This window comes from Falco cherrug, chromosome 4 (genome assembly GCF_023634085.1).
Source record: "Falco cherrug isolate bFalChe1 chromosome 4, bFalChe1.pri, whole genome shotgun sequence".
NCBI classification, from domain to species: Eukaryota; Metazoa; Chordata; class Aves; order Falconiformes; family Falconidae; genus Falco; species Falco cherrug.
In genome coordinates, this window is record NC_073700.1 from 78,690,488 (window position 1) to 78,705,613 (window position 15,126).

The following is a 15,126-nucleotide window of genomic DNA, read 5'->3' on the forward strand; positions in this document are numbered from 1 at the left end:
ATGGCCCTGGATTTTTTTTCCTTCTAGTTTTTCTGCACATCAGGCTGCATAATGATTGTGGACAGATCACAGTGTGAAGATTTCAGTTTCTGAATATAGGACATGTTGCCAAGTAGAGCACGTGTAAAGCAGTAACTGCATCATGGAAACTGATTCTCTCTTGTTTTGTGAAAATCATTAATCTACCATAGCAGCTGCCTATCAGATACAGGAGTTCAGGTCTTTGTGACCTAGAACTTCATCTGCCAATTTTCAACCTGTTGAATAGGTGTCTGGTAACACAGCTCTTTGTGCATGGGGTAGTCTGGTTCTTTGGCTTCTTTTACAGGGAGACAGTAGTGTGACATGGTTGGTCTGTGCTTTTCTCTGAGTACCAAGTTCAGAATGGAGGTGGTAAGGAGTATGGCTAGAAATGGGAAGGAATATCAATAGGTGTTTCAGGTCTTCACAAAACACCTCATGTTCAGGATTCAGATAAGTGCATCTTGAACAGAATTTATGAAAGTTGTGTGACCTTACTTGGGTTTTTTACTGCTATATGCACAGTTGATAATTAAATTAAATACTCAGGTGGATTCTTTGCATTGACCAATTAAGATTTCTGGTTTTCATAAAATTACTTTGCCCATAGTAATTCTTAAAACTAGTTTATGGAAGTCCTGAAACAGCTGTCATCCCGGCTAATGTTGTTTGCTTCTAGAGATGGCTCCATGAATGCAGCAATTTAGCTTTGTGTGGTGGGTATTTCCTTTTCTGATTCCCTGCAGCTGACAAAGTAAAAATTAATACAAGTTTCTCATGAGGAGAAAGCAAAAGACAGAAAACTAGTTGCTCTGTTGACCCTTTAGGAAGAAAAGGAAGAAAACTGAAAAGACATATTAATCTCTCATTTCCTACAGCCTAGTGATAATAACAAAAAGGAACATTTTCTAATATAATAAATCATTTGGGGTTTTTTGTGTAAGAATTTAATCATATTTTTGGTATATGACTGCAGCACACCTTTGAAACTTTCCATGTTGATCTGTATAATATCTAGAGTGGAGATTACATTTAGGTCCAAAATACTGCCTTCTGTCTTTTCATGGTGGAAAGCAAGACTGCTGCTGTGATAGGGTGTGTTTCCACAGGACAGCTGAGCCACTTAACTGTCTGAAGAACCAGTCATCCTGCTTCTTGCTCCTGGAAGCAGAATTACTTTCCATCACTCTTGTGCCAGCTCTGCCAGTACATTTGGCATCTGTGATTTAGCTCACTAAACTGACAGAAAACTAACCCAGCAAGAAAGGGAGTATGTGTGTGTTTATTTTTAACCAGTTCAGTGAGCTCCTGTAGGTTGGAAGACCTCTGGAGACCCTGGGAGCCACCACAAAGGAAACAGTGGGAGCACTGGGGCAGGTGGGGAGTGGCAGGACTGCTCCTATTGGCAGCACCAAGCTGTTAGACTGACTCAGCCATGTTGTGAAAACTCACCCTTAGGTAATAATGTTAACACTACAGGTTGACTGAAAGTCTTCAAATAGTAGCCAGAAGGGAGTTACCAGATGTACGCAGTTTGTTTTTGTAGAGTGGCCTTTCTGTTTTCAGTGTGTTGTGTTTTGAAACAGATACTTATTCTAATGTAATCGTGTTATTGCATGAAAACAATCTGCAGAAAAATTGCATGTGCAGGGTGAACCTGTCTGAGAATTTGACATTGAGCAAGCCGGTAAGGAGCTACAGAACCTGGAAAAAAATTGTACTTCAGCCTCTGGGACAATCTGCTCATTGAATTTTGGGGAATTCAGAAACCTCTGTACTTCTGGTCTGCTGAACATGTGAGAGTGGTCCTTCATCTTTGAACATCAGGAAGTTTTTCTTAGATCTTGTAGCCCCTGTTAGTGAAGCTGACATATCACCATGGATTTTGAGTGCCCATAAGCCTGGAGTTCCCTGGAAACCCTGGCTGCAGAGTTTAAAATCCACCGCAGCTCACCCTTCTGGCTCCCCAAGGCCTCTGGGGAAGTGGGTGGCTGAAATCTCAGGAACCAAGAAATGCTCTTTTTTTGAAAACTGCCCATCCACCTTTGTGCTCGTGAAGCTGGTGTGATACTATGTGGGTGTTTTGTTGTTTTTTTTTGACAAATTGAAATGTTTTTGTTTCAGCTGGAAAATGCCATTTCTGTATATAGTCTAGGGAAGGGACTGATGTACAATGTGGGCATAACTTGGCATAAGTGATCGTAGCCCTCAGTCACCATTAACAGCTAATGATAAAAGTTTCAGCTGGCTATGACCTTTCTTCATTTTCTCCATGTATGATAAGAATATAAGCAGGTGGTTTTTTTTTTAAAATGGATTATTAAAGAGCTGCACAATTACCTTTTTTTTTCTTTGCTTTGCGGGCAGTGTTAATGTCACTTTTTGGTGTACATGCAAATGTTTGGACGTTTCATTGAAAGACACAATCAAAAATATATCAGCTGGACTTTTACAACCATTACCCCTGGGTCTTTGTAAATCGATATTTTCATGTAGTAGGGCTTTTTTAGACTTTGTAAACTGAATTTCTCTGTTAAGAAATTCTCATTCATCTCTTTTTCTATGCAAACTAACTTCTGCCCTGCTTTTCAGATACTTTTAGAGAATTCTGCTAGTGCTGATATTTCAATTTTTTTTTATAACAGATTGCCACTACCATGTTTGCGTAATGTGAAAATGCAATTGAAGGTCCAAACAATGGTTAGAAAGGTTTTAACGTACTGAATCCAAAATGCCATTGTCTTTAAAATCAAGCAATCTAGCAATAATATGCTAAAATGAACATTTCCCCATGTTTTTTATGCACAAGTCAAAAGTAAACCAGAAGTTTCATAGTATAGTTTCTCCTGCAAAGCTGGCTTTAAAATAAAGTTCCTAGAAATACTAAACCAGTTTAAAGCACAAAATTAATTAGAAAATAACACATTAATCCTAGTTAATCCTAGCTTTTGACCTATGCACTCTAATAAATAAATAAATAAATAAAATTATGTAGTCCTTTTAATCATCTATGTGGAGCTGGTGACTCATGAGAGGTCTGATCCAAAGATTAGTTACTGTGCTGGTTTTTGCCACTTCTGAGGACAGGTTAAGTGGATTTATGTTTTATTTTGTGAGGAGACTGCCTACTTCTTAACCCATTTTGTTTGTATGTTTGTTTGTTTGTTGGTTTTAGAGCCCCTTCCTAAATCTGAGGTAGATCAGAAGTTGGTAATAATACAATGGAATTAACAGTGTAAATCAAAAGTAAAATTTCAAGGAGTTATGAAAGTAGATTTATTTGTTTTATTGAATAATTTATTGGGATTTCTTTTGGATGTAGGTTTTCTTTTTAATATTCAGAGCCTTTGTGTAACAATTTTAGGTATGTTTATAAACTTGCACTTGTTACTGCACAAAATCCAAACAGACAGTTTATACCTCTTTTTAGAGGAAAACAAAATATTCTATGTTCTGAAATACTCTGCAAGCATGTGTCAGAAATGCAGAAGTAGCAGTGGATGTACCATAAGGTTTTCTACTCAGAATTGACATTATATAGTCACAGGGACATAAGATTGCCAGGCTGCCATCTAGAAAATAACCTTCAGAAAAATGCAGGGTGGAAAGCTTTTTGAGCCACAGTATTTGTAAGTCTTCTGACAGAAGCTTAGATACCGTGATTTAACTTTCTGCATCAGGTGTATTGGTACCTGTATGTCACACAGACACATATAAGCTCTGTTATCAGTGTAGCTGTATAACTTTGTGTGTGGTGTTTAACTTAGTTTTAAACTAATTCTGCTTAACTTTGTTTCAGAATTGAGTGGGAGCTTCCATGCCTCTGAGAGTATGAAATTGTTATTACTTTGGAGAAGATTTATTATAACTATATCTCATAAAAGTTACCTTAAACAAGTGTTCTGTCCTATACATGAATTCTTCTCCCACAAAGTATTAACTTAGCTTTCTGGTACTTTCAGAGTTTCTAGAAGATGTGACAAAAAAAGTTCTTAGTAACTAACATGAATGTTATAGGCAGCAGCTCACGCATGAAGGCAAGTTACTGGGGTGGGGTTCTATGTTGACGTACGAAATTAGCCTCTGTAACTCGAAAGTTATAAAGTAGGTATGTTTATTGCGCGCAGATGCACGGGGGATCGCTCCTCCACAAGCGTGCATGCCCGAAGTGACGAACCATCTCACATTTATACAATAAAACAAATGAATATTCAATTAACGCCTATACATATTCATTACCTAAACCCGCTTACTCCCGCTTCGTATGTTAATTAGCTTATCAGTCCTTTGCCTGGAATGTGGTGGTCTTGCCGTTTTGTAGGTGATTCATGTCCTTCTGACCATCTGATCTTCTCCAGCAAGAAGACTTAGCACTCCCTCCCTCTAGATAACATTGGGATGTCTCTCATCCTTTTCTCATCCTTTTTATAAACAGCCCCTTTGTTAGAGGAAGAAGGCTAGGTGTCTCCTCAAAGCTGTGTGCCTATGTGACCAGACACCACACCTATGACCAGTCACCATACCCACATTCCTTGAGCAGACATATACAATCACAATCGATGTCCATTGTCCCCATTTCACACTGTTTCTCCATATCAATGTGATCACCTGCTCCTCACAGTGCATCCCACAGCAACTAGTGTGACAAAGTGGCCCTGTTATGGGTAGACTGAATGACTGATCTACAGTTTTTTTCTGTGAGATTTTCCCCTCTTCTTCATTGTGTAAGCATAGCTGAAATGCTATCAAGATAGAATAAAACATGATGTTCTCTGGAATATGAGAAATTATGAAGTTCAGTTTCTCAGGGACCTCCTTGAGGATCTCTTGGTGCTCCTACTCTGCTACAATAGCCCTGGCTATTTCCCTGCTTGATTCTAGTGGCCTTCCTTGCCTTCATTCCCGGTGACCAACAACGGCAGTATCTGCCACTTGACTGGCTAGCAGGCTAAGAACAGAGTGCAGTGGGTTTTTCCTTCAGCAGGGGCATTACTCCTGGTCTTTTTTACTACCCAGCTGCAAATGATTATATTCTGCAAACATCTCAAAGTCTTCTGTCTCTGTGCCAGTTTCAACAACATTTGACAATGTTTTCCTGCGTTATCAAGGACAGAAGATTGGTCATGCAAATCTAATTCCTTAGGAAACCAGCTTAAACTTGCATTATTTGTTTTCTAATGTAATTTGCATTTATGTAGCAAGCTTCATATGCAAATATTAGGCTATCAGCACCTGAGTTTTTGACAGGCAAATAATTTTAATGCATGCTGGACCTACTGGCATGCAAGTTAGACAGTGTAACAAAGAGACTGAGCAGGCAGACCACACTGCTGATTTTTAAGTGCCAGGAAAATCTCTGTCCTCATCAAAGTGGGCTTCAATGTGCTGTTTTCATTCCGGACAGGATTGCCTTTAGAACCAAATCATGAATAAAACAGGATAAAATAAATAAAACAGTTAAGCAAGGATTGTGAAAAAGTCTTAATTTCATAGTGAAAAGTTGAATGCTGTAATAAATAAATCAACAACACCTGTGACCGTAATCTGAGATAGGTTTTATAGGTTGATTTAACTAATGACAAGAAAATGATACTGCTAAAATGTGTTTAAGGGGAGGTTGCTTGCCAGCAGTACTCTGTGTGAGCTGTACTATTGTCTTCAACTGGGTTTGTTGTTACTAATGTTTCCCCAAAGCCTTTTACCACTCATCAGGAACTGAAGAGGTAAAGACTTGAATTGTTTTGAGATTAAGCTTTTTATCATTCTTCCAAGCAAAATAAGAAATTGCAGGAAGGATTGTAAAGATCGTGACTGTCATATTCTCATGAAAGGCAGAGAAGACAAAGTTAAGCAAAAGAAACAGAACAAATAAAGACAAATAATATTGTCTTTATTCCCAGTTTCCCTCCCTTGGAAAAGCAAAAGGGATCTAGTGGGAGACTGTAATGATGGAAGAAAATCTAGCTTGCAAACTGCTGCTTCTTCAGCACTTGTTGCATTCAAGTCCATCCCTATAGCAAAGCTGAATTATGCTAAGCGTATACATCTTTCACTTTTCTCCAAATGTCTAAAAATTTAAGGGACTTCTTGTTTTATTCTTAACCTTAAAACAATGTACTTATTCTGTGGGATGACTGAGCTGGCCTGGATGACCATGACAATAAGCTAACACTCAGTGATTATGTAAACAATAAATCTGAAACAAAAGAAGTAATCAGCTTATAAAACTTTTCTTTTTTCAAAAAAAGTAGATTAAATGGTTTACTTTCACAGGAAAGTATGATTCACTTGCGCTTGGAAGGTTGCATTTGTTTTGATATGAATAGGAGGGGCTTAACTGGCAGATGAAGTGCATTACAGGAAGATTTAAAGGTTCTCTAAGAATGTCAGTCACTGCAACTTAATGCATGTAGAGACTGGACTATGACATCTAATCTATGCCTTCCAGGCAGTTTTTCAGATATTTTTTTTTAGGTACAACGTTCATGATAAATGCTAACATATAATAGATACGCTGGGGACTTATCTGCAGAACAGCATCAATTGAACAAAGGAAGAGAGTGAATAGTTTTGAGGTTCTCCCTGAGGCATTGGCACACACGCCCAGATAAGCACAAGTGGTGTTGGGTCAGAAGACTTACGCTCTTATGTAGCTTTTGTTTTCAACTTCTTATAAAATGACTGAGTATGTCATAAGCCCTTACTTGGATCTGTACTATGTTGGTTGCTTCAGTACTAAGGATGTATTGAGTAGCTGATAATCATATCACCTGTTTGTTCCGATAGCAAAACTAGATAAAGGGTGTGGCAGCATCTAGGTTAATGAACTCAAGAATGAGATTTCTAAATAGCAAAATGGAAAAGTGAGATCTGTTGAAAGATGTGCTTTGGTGAGGGGGTTCAGTGATTCTGTGGGCTACTTAGAAAGGCTCGTATGCACATACAGTGGAGGTGAAAGTGCTTGCATGGATACATCACACCAGTAAATCATAATGAGACTGATCCTCAGCATTTCTTTATGCTTGACATGAAAGTATCGTAAGTTAAAACTGAAGTAAAAAAACCATTTTATCATAGGGGATCCTGGCTCATGGATGAATTCTACAGCTTGCTTTGAATATGACTGTGAACCTGGAGGCAGCAAATAGAGGGATAGATATAACTGAAAGTGAGGAGAGGCTGTGGAATCTCTGTCTTTGCAGACTCAAAATTCAGCTGAACAAGCACCTGAAGGAACATAGTTTCACTTTGAAATTAGCCCTGTGCTGAATTGGAGGTTGGGCTAGTGTGACCTCCAGGGATCCCTTCCAACCAAAATGTTGCTGTGAAACTTTCATTTTTGATTTATCAGCTTTCTGAAAGAGTTGGGCACCTCTTAAAAGAAAGCCATATAAATGGGAGTCGGGGGAGTAGGAATGATTTAGTGAAGTGGTTGGAGATGGGGTTGGATTTAAACTCTAAGGGTTCTTTGTTTTAGGATCCAGGAAAGCTTTGAAAGAAGTCAAACTTCTAATGTTAGAAATACTAAGAAGACAGAGATAAAAAGCTTTTTGCAAACTTAAGTGTGTGGATCAGGGATACTGAAACTCTGCCGCAGCCTCTAAATCTTTCAAACTGTTTTTCTATTGCCATTTTCCTAAAAGTTTTTGTTTAGGGGGAAATAAAAAAGTTTCTGTAGTGAGTATTTCATCTGTAATTTTGCTGTGATCTTGGTAGTGGGATGTGGATTGAGAAAACCCTGACAGAATTGTTTAGGAAAATGGAGACTTTACATTAAGATTACCTGCAGCAGGATGGGACACCAAAATGAAACTGGGTGGCAATTTGGAGTGCCACTCCCACAATCTTCAGTGGCATGTGCTGTAGTTGGATTTGCTATTCCTCTTGACTGGGAAAGGATTGAACCTTGTTGCTTCATGTCTTTAAATGCAAGAACATTCAGGATAATGTTTACCTCTACTGTCTCCCTTTTACAAATTTGAAGAAATTGGTCTTCTGGGTTCTCACTCTGCAGGGTTTATATAGATTTTTTCTCATGATTTGTCAGGATAATTAGAGAAGATTCTGGGAAGTTCTACTTCTGATTAAAGATTTATTTGTAGGACTGCTTAGTACCCTTAGGTATAGGGTTGAAACTCAGTATAAGGCTGCCAAAGACTTAGATATGTGTGCTTAGGCTAACACAGACCTCTGCCTTAACGTGGGCTTATACAGACTTCCTTCTCATTCACCCTTACACAGCGTAAACTTTTAAACTCTTGTTTTGCTGAAACCTGCAGCTGTGGCAAATCTTTTTGCTGATATACAGGATTTTTAGGGGATATTATTAGCTTGTAGAAGTGAAACTGCTGTTGATATGAATAGCTTTAATGTGAAATCAGGATGAGGTGACATGAAACTAGCATGACTTCATTGTTTTGCCAATTATACGTATTCTTACAAGACTTATGTCTTGGCCATGTGCACATGGAAGCTAATGAGGATTCACGGATAAGTTTTATAGCATAAATGCTAGACAGAATGGTAGTACCACTTTTAAGAAAAGAAAAGCATCACCTATCCATCAGTGTCCCATCTCTCCCACTGAAGAGGACAGCAACTGGCCAGTGCCTTATTTAATTCAGATGGATCATTGAGTGGTCTGTTCCAATGGGAACTGTCAAATTGCTTACAGTTTATTATAATATTTTGCTGTGATTGTGTACAATCCATTGAGGGAGTATGGACTAGATGATCTTTAAACATCCTTTCCACCCCAAACCATTTTTTTGATTCTATGCCCAGTAGCAAATTTTCTGAAGTTCTTCCCTCGGTCTTCTGTTAAGTGGCTGGATCCCATAAAACCAGCACAATTTTGTCTTCTGGGTACTGCCATCAGTGTTCCCTGGTATCAGCCCAATGCAGTCACCAGCTCACTCATTGGGTAGGAATTGGCTGGTAAACATATTTGACTGATACCCTGAATCGGCAGCTCAGCACTCTTCTTTGGCACGAAATGTGGCTATGGGTTCTTCTTGAAAGAAACCAGTGTGATAGAGATGAGGCTTGAGGATGGAAATGGCAGTGAGGAGAACAGCAGCCACTTGACATCCATTGCTGATCGCCCATCTGCTGCGTGCACAAAGAAAGGAAAAGAACTTTTTACTAATAAACTTGCAGTGGTGCTGGAAGTAAATGGAAGCTGTGAGACCCTGGCAGTGGGTTTTGGAGAAACAACCAGGGCTGGGGAGAGACTGAGCAGAAACAGATTTTAGCCCTGCTGAAGGGGAGCTATTTAAATCAGGCTGAGAAGAGCAGAACTCAGAAGTGGTACTCTCAAAGCCCTTTACATGGTAGTGTGATTGTAGGGACTCCTGAGACTCAGACGTTCAGAGGGAATTACAGTACCTCTTAAATACCATTGCAGATGGAAAGTGCTGCCACTGTTGATGGACTGAAGCCTGAAATTCTCATAGTTTATTCTGGAGCAGGGTGACTTAAAATTGGTGTGTCTGGCCTTTCTTCTCGTCTTTCTTCCTTAGCTCAGGGAGACAGGGAAGGATTTAAAAATAAGAAGGAGGGGCATGAAACTGCAGTAAAACCTTGATGCTTCCACAGTCAGCCTCTCCTGTTTTCAGATCCTACTAATCCTCTCTTAAAACATTTTGTCTTTTTGCTTCTAAGTAGAAGCCAAAATACTCTTTGTTCTTGCCATTTCTATGCAGGGTAAAGAAGATAACAGGCAACGAAGAGTTAAGCAACTAACTGAAGTATAATGGAAAATAACTGTCTTCATTCTTTGAAACTGAAGGTGACATTTGAAAATCCATTTATTTAGTACCTAGTTACTGCTTGCTGTGTTGCACATGCCTCACTGTCTCGGGATTCTTGCACAGACCAGGCAAATGGCAATCCAGATTACAGAAGACTCTAAAATATATTTACAATTAGTTTTAATTTTTGAAACTGTGGGATAGACTTTTAAATGCTGTCTGTTGATCAGGAGACTACACAGCTTGAGGATAACAAAATGCTGGAAAAGGAAAGAGTATAAATAGAAATGCCACTTCCTTGTTGAGTAGAAGCCAAATTTGTGGTTGAACCTTTCTATAAGAGAGTTTGCCGAGGTCCAGATACGCAGCTGAATGCAGATTTCTGAAGAAACCAAAAATTCTGAGGTCGGAGCGGGGATGTACATAGTACTTACTGAAGACTGGACTGGGTATTTCTTTCCTGTGCAACACCTGGCTTCAGTTCTTGGAAAAAGAAGATACCAGTGGAACTCGGAGAATGTTGGTGTAAATCCAGCACCAGCTCAGTGAAAGGAAAAATGTATGTTTGACCTTTGAGTGCAACACCATTTATTTGGGCCTGGAAGAGGCTTAATATAACTTAAAAACAGCTTCCCAAGATTGAGGATTTGAAATATGGGTTCATCTGGACAGTAGGATAAATATGTCTACTGATCTCTTCTCAAACTTGTAAATATTTTCCCATTGATAAGTAAGGGAATATTTTACAGCAATAAGCATGAATAAATTTTTCCTGATAAATTTTCCCAGTCATGTCCTGCATATTACAGATTATGCTGCTGATGTTTAAAACCTGTTACACTACATGGAGCACTCTTTGTTTCTAATTCTTGCAATCCCTGAATAGTATATATTTTTAGATAGAGGACTTTGAATTTTTTTTTTATTTTTTTTTTCTTTTAATAGGAGGTTTATGATGAAAACTTTGCATAATGCTTTTAAGCCAAGGGATATGTGAGCCAGAATCTAATTGTTTTGTAAAATGAATAATTTTGTCAGTTATCTCTTAATTAAAATGCAGCTTTAAACTTGCTCTAGTTCAAACAAATTAATTCAAGAAGTCTTATGGTCTGTATTTATACAGGAGGTTAGGATAGATGGTTATGGTGGTCTCTGGCCTTATCTATGAAAATACTTGCAATTCGATTCTGATGAAGGACTTTTTTTGGGAGTGGTGTTGGGTGATTTGGTATTCCTTCCTACTAAGGACGTGTGTTTGTGATTTTTTCAGGGCCAGATTTCGTTTGCTTAGTTTGGCGAAATTGTATTTATATACCTATTTACATGGGGATTATGTAAGAGGAGTTGTTTGGGTTTGGTTGTGGGTTTTTTTCAGGATGTTTGTAGAGGAGGGGTGGTTTGGTTGTTCGTTTTTTTCCCCTCAGTGAAAAAATATCACTCAGAATGTGTGAAGTGCTCAAAAGAGCTCACATTATTTCCTGCTCCCAAAGGTCTATGCTCTCACTTTCTGGTGTTTACCTTCATCCACCTTCCTAACATGTAGGTAGATGGGAAGAGGAGATTGCAGGATTGCAGTGTAAAAGAGGAAAAGGCAGATCAGAGGGAAGCATTTGAAAGGCTGAGCCTGAAGATGGATGAGAAACTGTGACTTCCAGTTAAGGGATGAGGTTAGAATTTCTGTCAATGGCAAGCTGAACAAAAAATTTTGGGGTGGCTAAACAAGACAAGTCAGCTGTGGTGAGCTTGATAAGGTTGGGAACTGGTAGAGCTGGGGAGGTACGTGAGAGTAGAAATAAGGATGACTAATATGTTTGGATATTTGAGATAGGAACCAGTGAAAGAAGCACACCAACAATACTCATTTCTCTGGAAAACTTTTCTATCCTAGTGGAAATCTTGGGGAGCTTGGTGTGCAGCTGCCTGTAGCTGTTTTAACTCTGGTAATTCAAATAATAACAGTCTATACAAAGATTCATGGCTTATCTTTGCAGGACCATATGCCTGAAAATATGGCAAGAACTGGGGGCTTTCCCATTTGCTCCCTCCCTCCCCCTCCCCAGTTTATAAAGGCAATTTGAATGTGAAACACTATAAATATTGTTACATTTTGGCCTCCTTAAGAGCTTATGACCTCTGGGAGCTGGATGTAAATTCTAGGTCAACAAACTTAATTTCTCTCCAAGTGAGCTGTTCTTATTCCTCCTTTCCTGTGAAGATTTTTACATTTTTGACCTTTTTGTCCCAATTTCAATCAAAATTTTGTTTTCATCTTAAGGAAAACTAATCACAGGAAGAAAGTATATTCTGGGTAGCATTAGCACACATTGATTTGGTATTTTGTTTTTTGCATATAAAAAATTCTAAGTGCTTTTCTCAGGAGTAAAGACAAGGAGTAAAAAGTTGGTTCCTGTGTTTCTTAAATCTCTGGTGTAACTCTTTCAGTATGTTTATACATATGTCCAACTTTACCCAGTATGAGTCCTCGCACTGACTTCAGTTAGCTGTCCCTTTGCTACTGGCTGGCTGTGCAGCTTTTCCGTTACACACTGCGTGAGTCTTTGTTCAGCTCGCTGCAGTCTACTTGCAGTTTCGTGCATCTCCATGCAGCCAGCTTAAGTTCCATTGACAAATCCTGATTTTAGGGAGGGGTATCCTGTGGAGTCTTTCCTCCTGCATCCTTCATGGAATGTAGGACTAGAAGGAAACACAAAAGGTCATTCATATTCCTTGTCTTGGCAGGATTAAAACGATTCATGACATGTTTCTTCAGCCTGCCTCTGAAATCTTTTGGAGGTGGACCACTGATTAGAGACACCATTTCCTTAGGATGTTTTCAACTGCTTAAGTAGCCCTTACTACCTCAGAAACTGATCTGGCCTGAATTTGCTGTGATTTAAACTTGTTTGCACTCTGTCCTGGTTTTGGCTAGGATGGAGTTAATTTTCTTCTGGAGAAAATGGAACAGGACAACCAAAAAGATGGGCTTAGTGAAGGAGTTAAACTAGGGTAACTTAAACCCTTTAGAATTGTTGCTGCAGGACTCTTTAAGGATACAGACTTTCAAAATACTCCATTATGGAAAGCAGTATCAGTTCAAATAAAATTAAAACTAGAATTATGTGACTAAATCTTTCACCTTTCTAAGTTGTCTCCTCTTAGCAACTATTTACTGAGTAGCACAAACAGCAGAAGTAGGTAAGCCATAAAATCTTTACAGCTTCTTGTACACCCTCCCACTGACAAAGAAGGTTGGAGAAGACAGACTAGGTGGATGCTTGTTTTACAGTATCTGAGAAACAAATGCTGGGTTCTGGTTTTTTTTTTTGTTTTACTACCTTTACCTTTTTAATAAAATTAATAATGTACCTTCTGTCTTTAAAATAGATTTAAGTACTCTTGTCTCTAGTTTATCACTGATCTGCATATTTTAGATTGGTACCAGGTGCAGCTTTTGGGATAAACTGAATCTTGTTTCCTCAGTGAAGTCCTGAGCAGAGGTAGCCACATGTATGCAATGGGAGGTTAGTGCCCAGCCTGCCAAGTAGTCATTGTCCAGGTGCAGTCACAACCAGGCAGTTCCTCTTGGTATGCTGGGTCGCTATTTCAGCACTCCTGCACAGGTGTCCTCTCTATAGAAACAAGGTTACAAATGAGGATAAAGTAAGGGTGCCCATGTCCTCCTAGCCTGACGTGGGATTGGGACGTGATGGATGTGTGCACCTGGCATTGCCTTTGCACCAGATACTCATACTGCTATGTCTCCTTTGTTTGACGCTTTGCCAGTATTAGAACTTGAAGGCCCTAAAGTATGCAAAAGTAGGGGCCATGCTTTTTTTTCTTTCTGTTTTCCTCTGAATTTTCCCCTTTAACTGACACAGACCTATTCCTGGGTTTTGCAGACCACTTCTCAATGTTTTTCTCTTTTCTTGCGAAAATCATAAAATATAAATGTGGCAACAGAGTTCCCCCTTTCCAGGGAATTGTATAATTTGATTTTAAGAAGACTCAAGAGGTTTTAATATTCTATATAAAATATGAAGGATTTCAGTGATTTAATAGGTATTTTTTTACTTTGCTAGGTGACACAACTGATGATGAAAGTAGAGAGTCAAAGGATAAAACTTCATTTCCAGAGACCAGGCCAATGTACAACCAACCTCCACAGGTAGGAGACTATTTATGTATGTGCACATGGTGAAACTTCCGTAGCAGCTTATTTAAGAAGCATGGATGTCCTGCAGGAGAAGGTTTCAATGTATTCACATTTTCCATAGACTGAGTGCCTACTCAGCCTTCCTTATCATCTATCGTAAAAGAAGCACTGCTAGTAAGTAGACGGCAATATTATCAAGGCCACTGATACTGATTTGTAGAAGAAATAGAAAGAAGGCTGGGCTGTATGGTATTGCTGAGTATCTTATTGTCATACTTGAGATGTGCAAGCCTGAAATTGCAGCTAGCATGTTAATGAATTGCATAGAAATATTAGTGTGGTGAGGTAGTGATGAAAAATGTCAAACATTTACATAAGTCATTTATTTCCACAGCTACCATTATAAGTAACATGTTGTAAATGTGTGAGTATAATAGACTGTCTTAATTTTGTGTTTGCTTTCTGTTTCAGTACTCTGTGGCTGTAAATCTGGACTTCTTTTTCTTCATCTGGTTTATGTAATATTTAATCCATGTATACCAAAGAGTGCTTTTAAGCATATTTCTGCATATAATGTACACATATTTTCTTCTCTGCCTCCTCTGAAAATGTTTTTGCAATGAGTATGGGCCTGTTTTCCATTGCCATATAGTTTTAGATATTTGCAAGATAACTATGAGACATTTTGCTTGGACTTTTTGTGCTTTTGTGGTGGATTCTTTTTTACTTTTTTGCTTAACCTATACTTTCTGTCTTTCTTATATCTAGCTTGCAACTGACTGTGTCTCTGTCTCTCTTTTCTCAATGCCATTTTAATATTTATTATTGCTAAGTCCCTTGGTATATCACGGGTGTGTGTGATAATGTTGCATCTTTAAGAGTGGCCAGCATGTGTGTGATCTGTAGTCTCCTTTTTTACTTTCAACTTAAACCCCATGTCTGATACAGAAATCTTTAATTCATCATAAGTAATGACTGGTTTGCCTTCAGATAATGTGGAAGTACAAATTAGATAACAATTAATCGCAAAATTTTAGTCTGACTTCTGGATCCATGCACATCAGAGCTAGGATGTTTTGCAGCTAAGTCCAGCAGTTTTGAGGCAGTATATAATGCATTGAGGTTGTGGTTACCTACTGCAGAAGACATAGTTTCCTTTAATGAGATGTTCTTACTAGGTATTGTCAACTGCCAGTTATT

At 38.6% G+C, this 15,126-nt stretch overlaps 1 protein-coding gene across 3 annotated transcripts in view; it reads left to right on the forward strand.

The window, feature by feature from the left end:
- The window catches only part of UMAD1 (UBAP1-MVB12-associated (UMA) domain containing 1), an 81,454-nt gene that overhangs the window by 48,916 nt on the left and 17,412 nt on the right, over positions 1–15,126 (forward strand). For all 3 annotated transcript variants that reach the window (XM_055706877.1, XM_055706878.1, XM_055706876.1), the window contains exon 3: positions 13,853–13,938. In XM_055706877.1, coding sequence (XP_055562852.1) covers positions 13,853–13,938 — 86 coding nt within the window. The remainder of the gene's footprint in view (positions 1–13,852; positions 13,939–15,126) is intronic.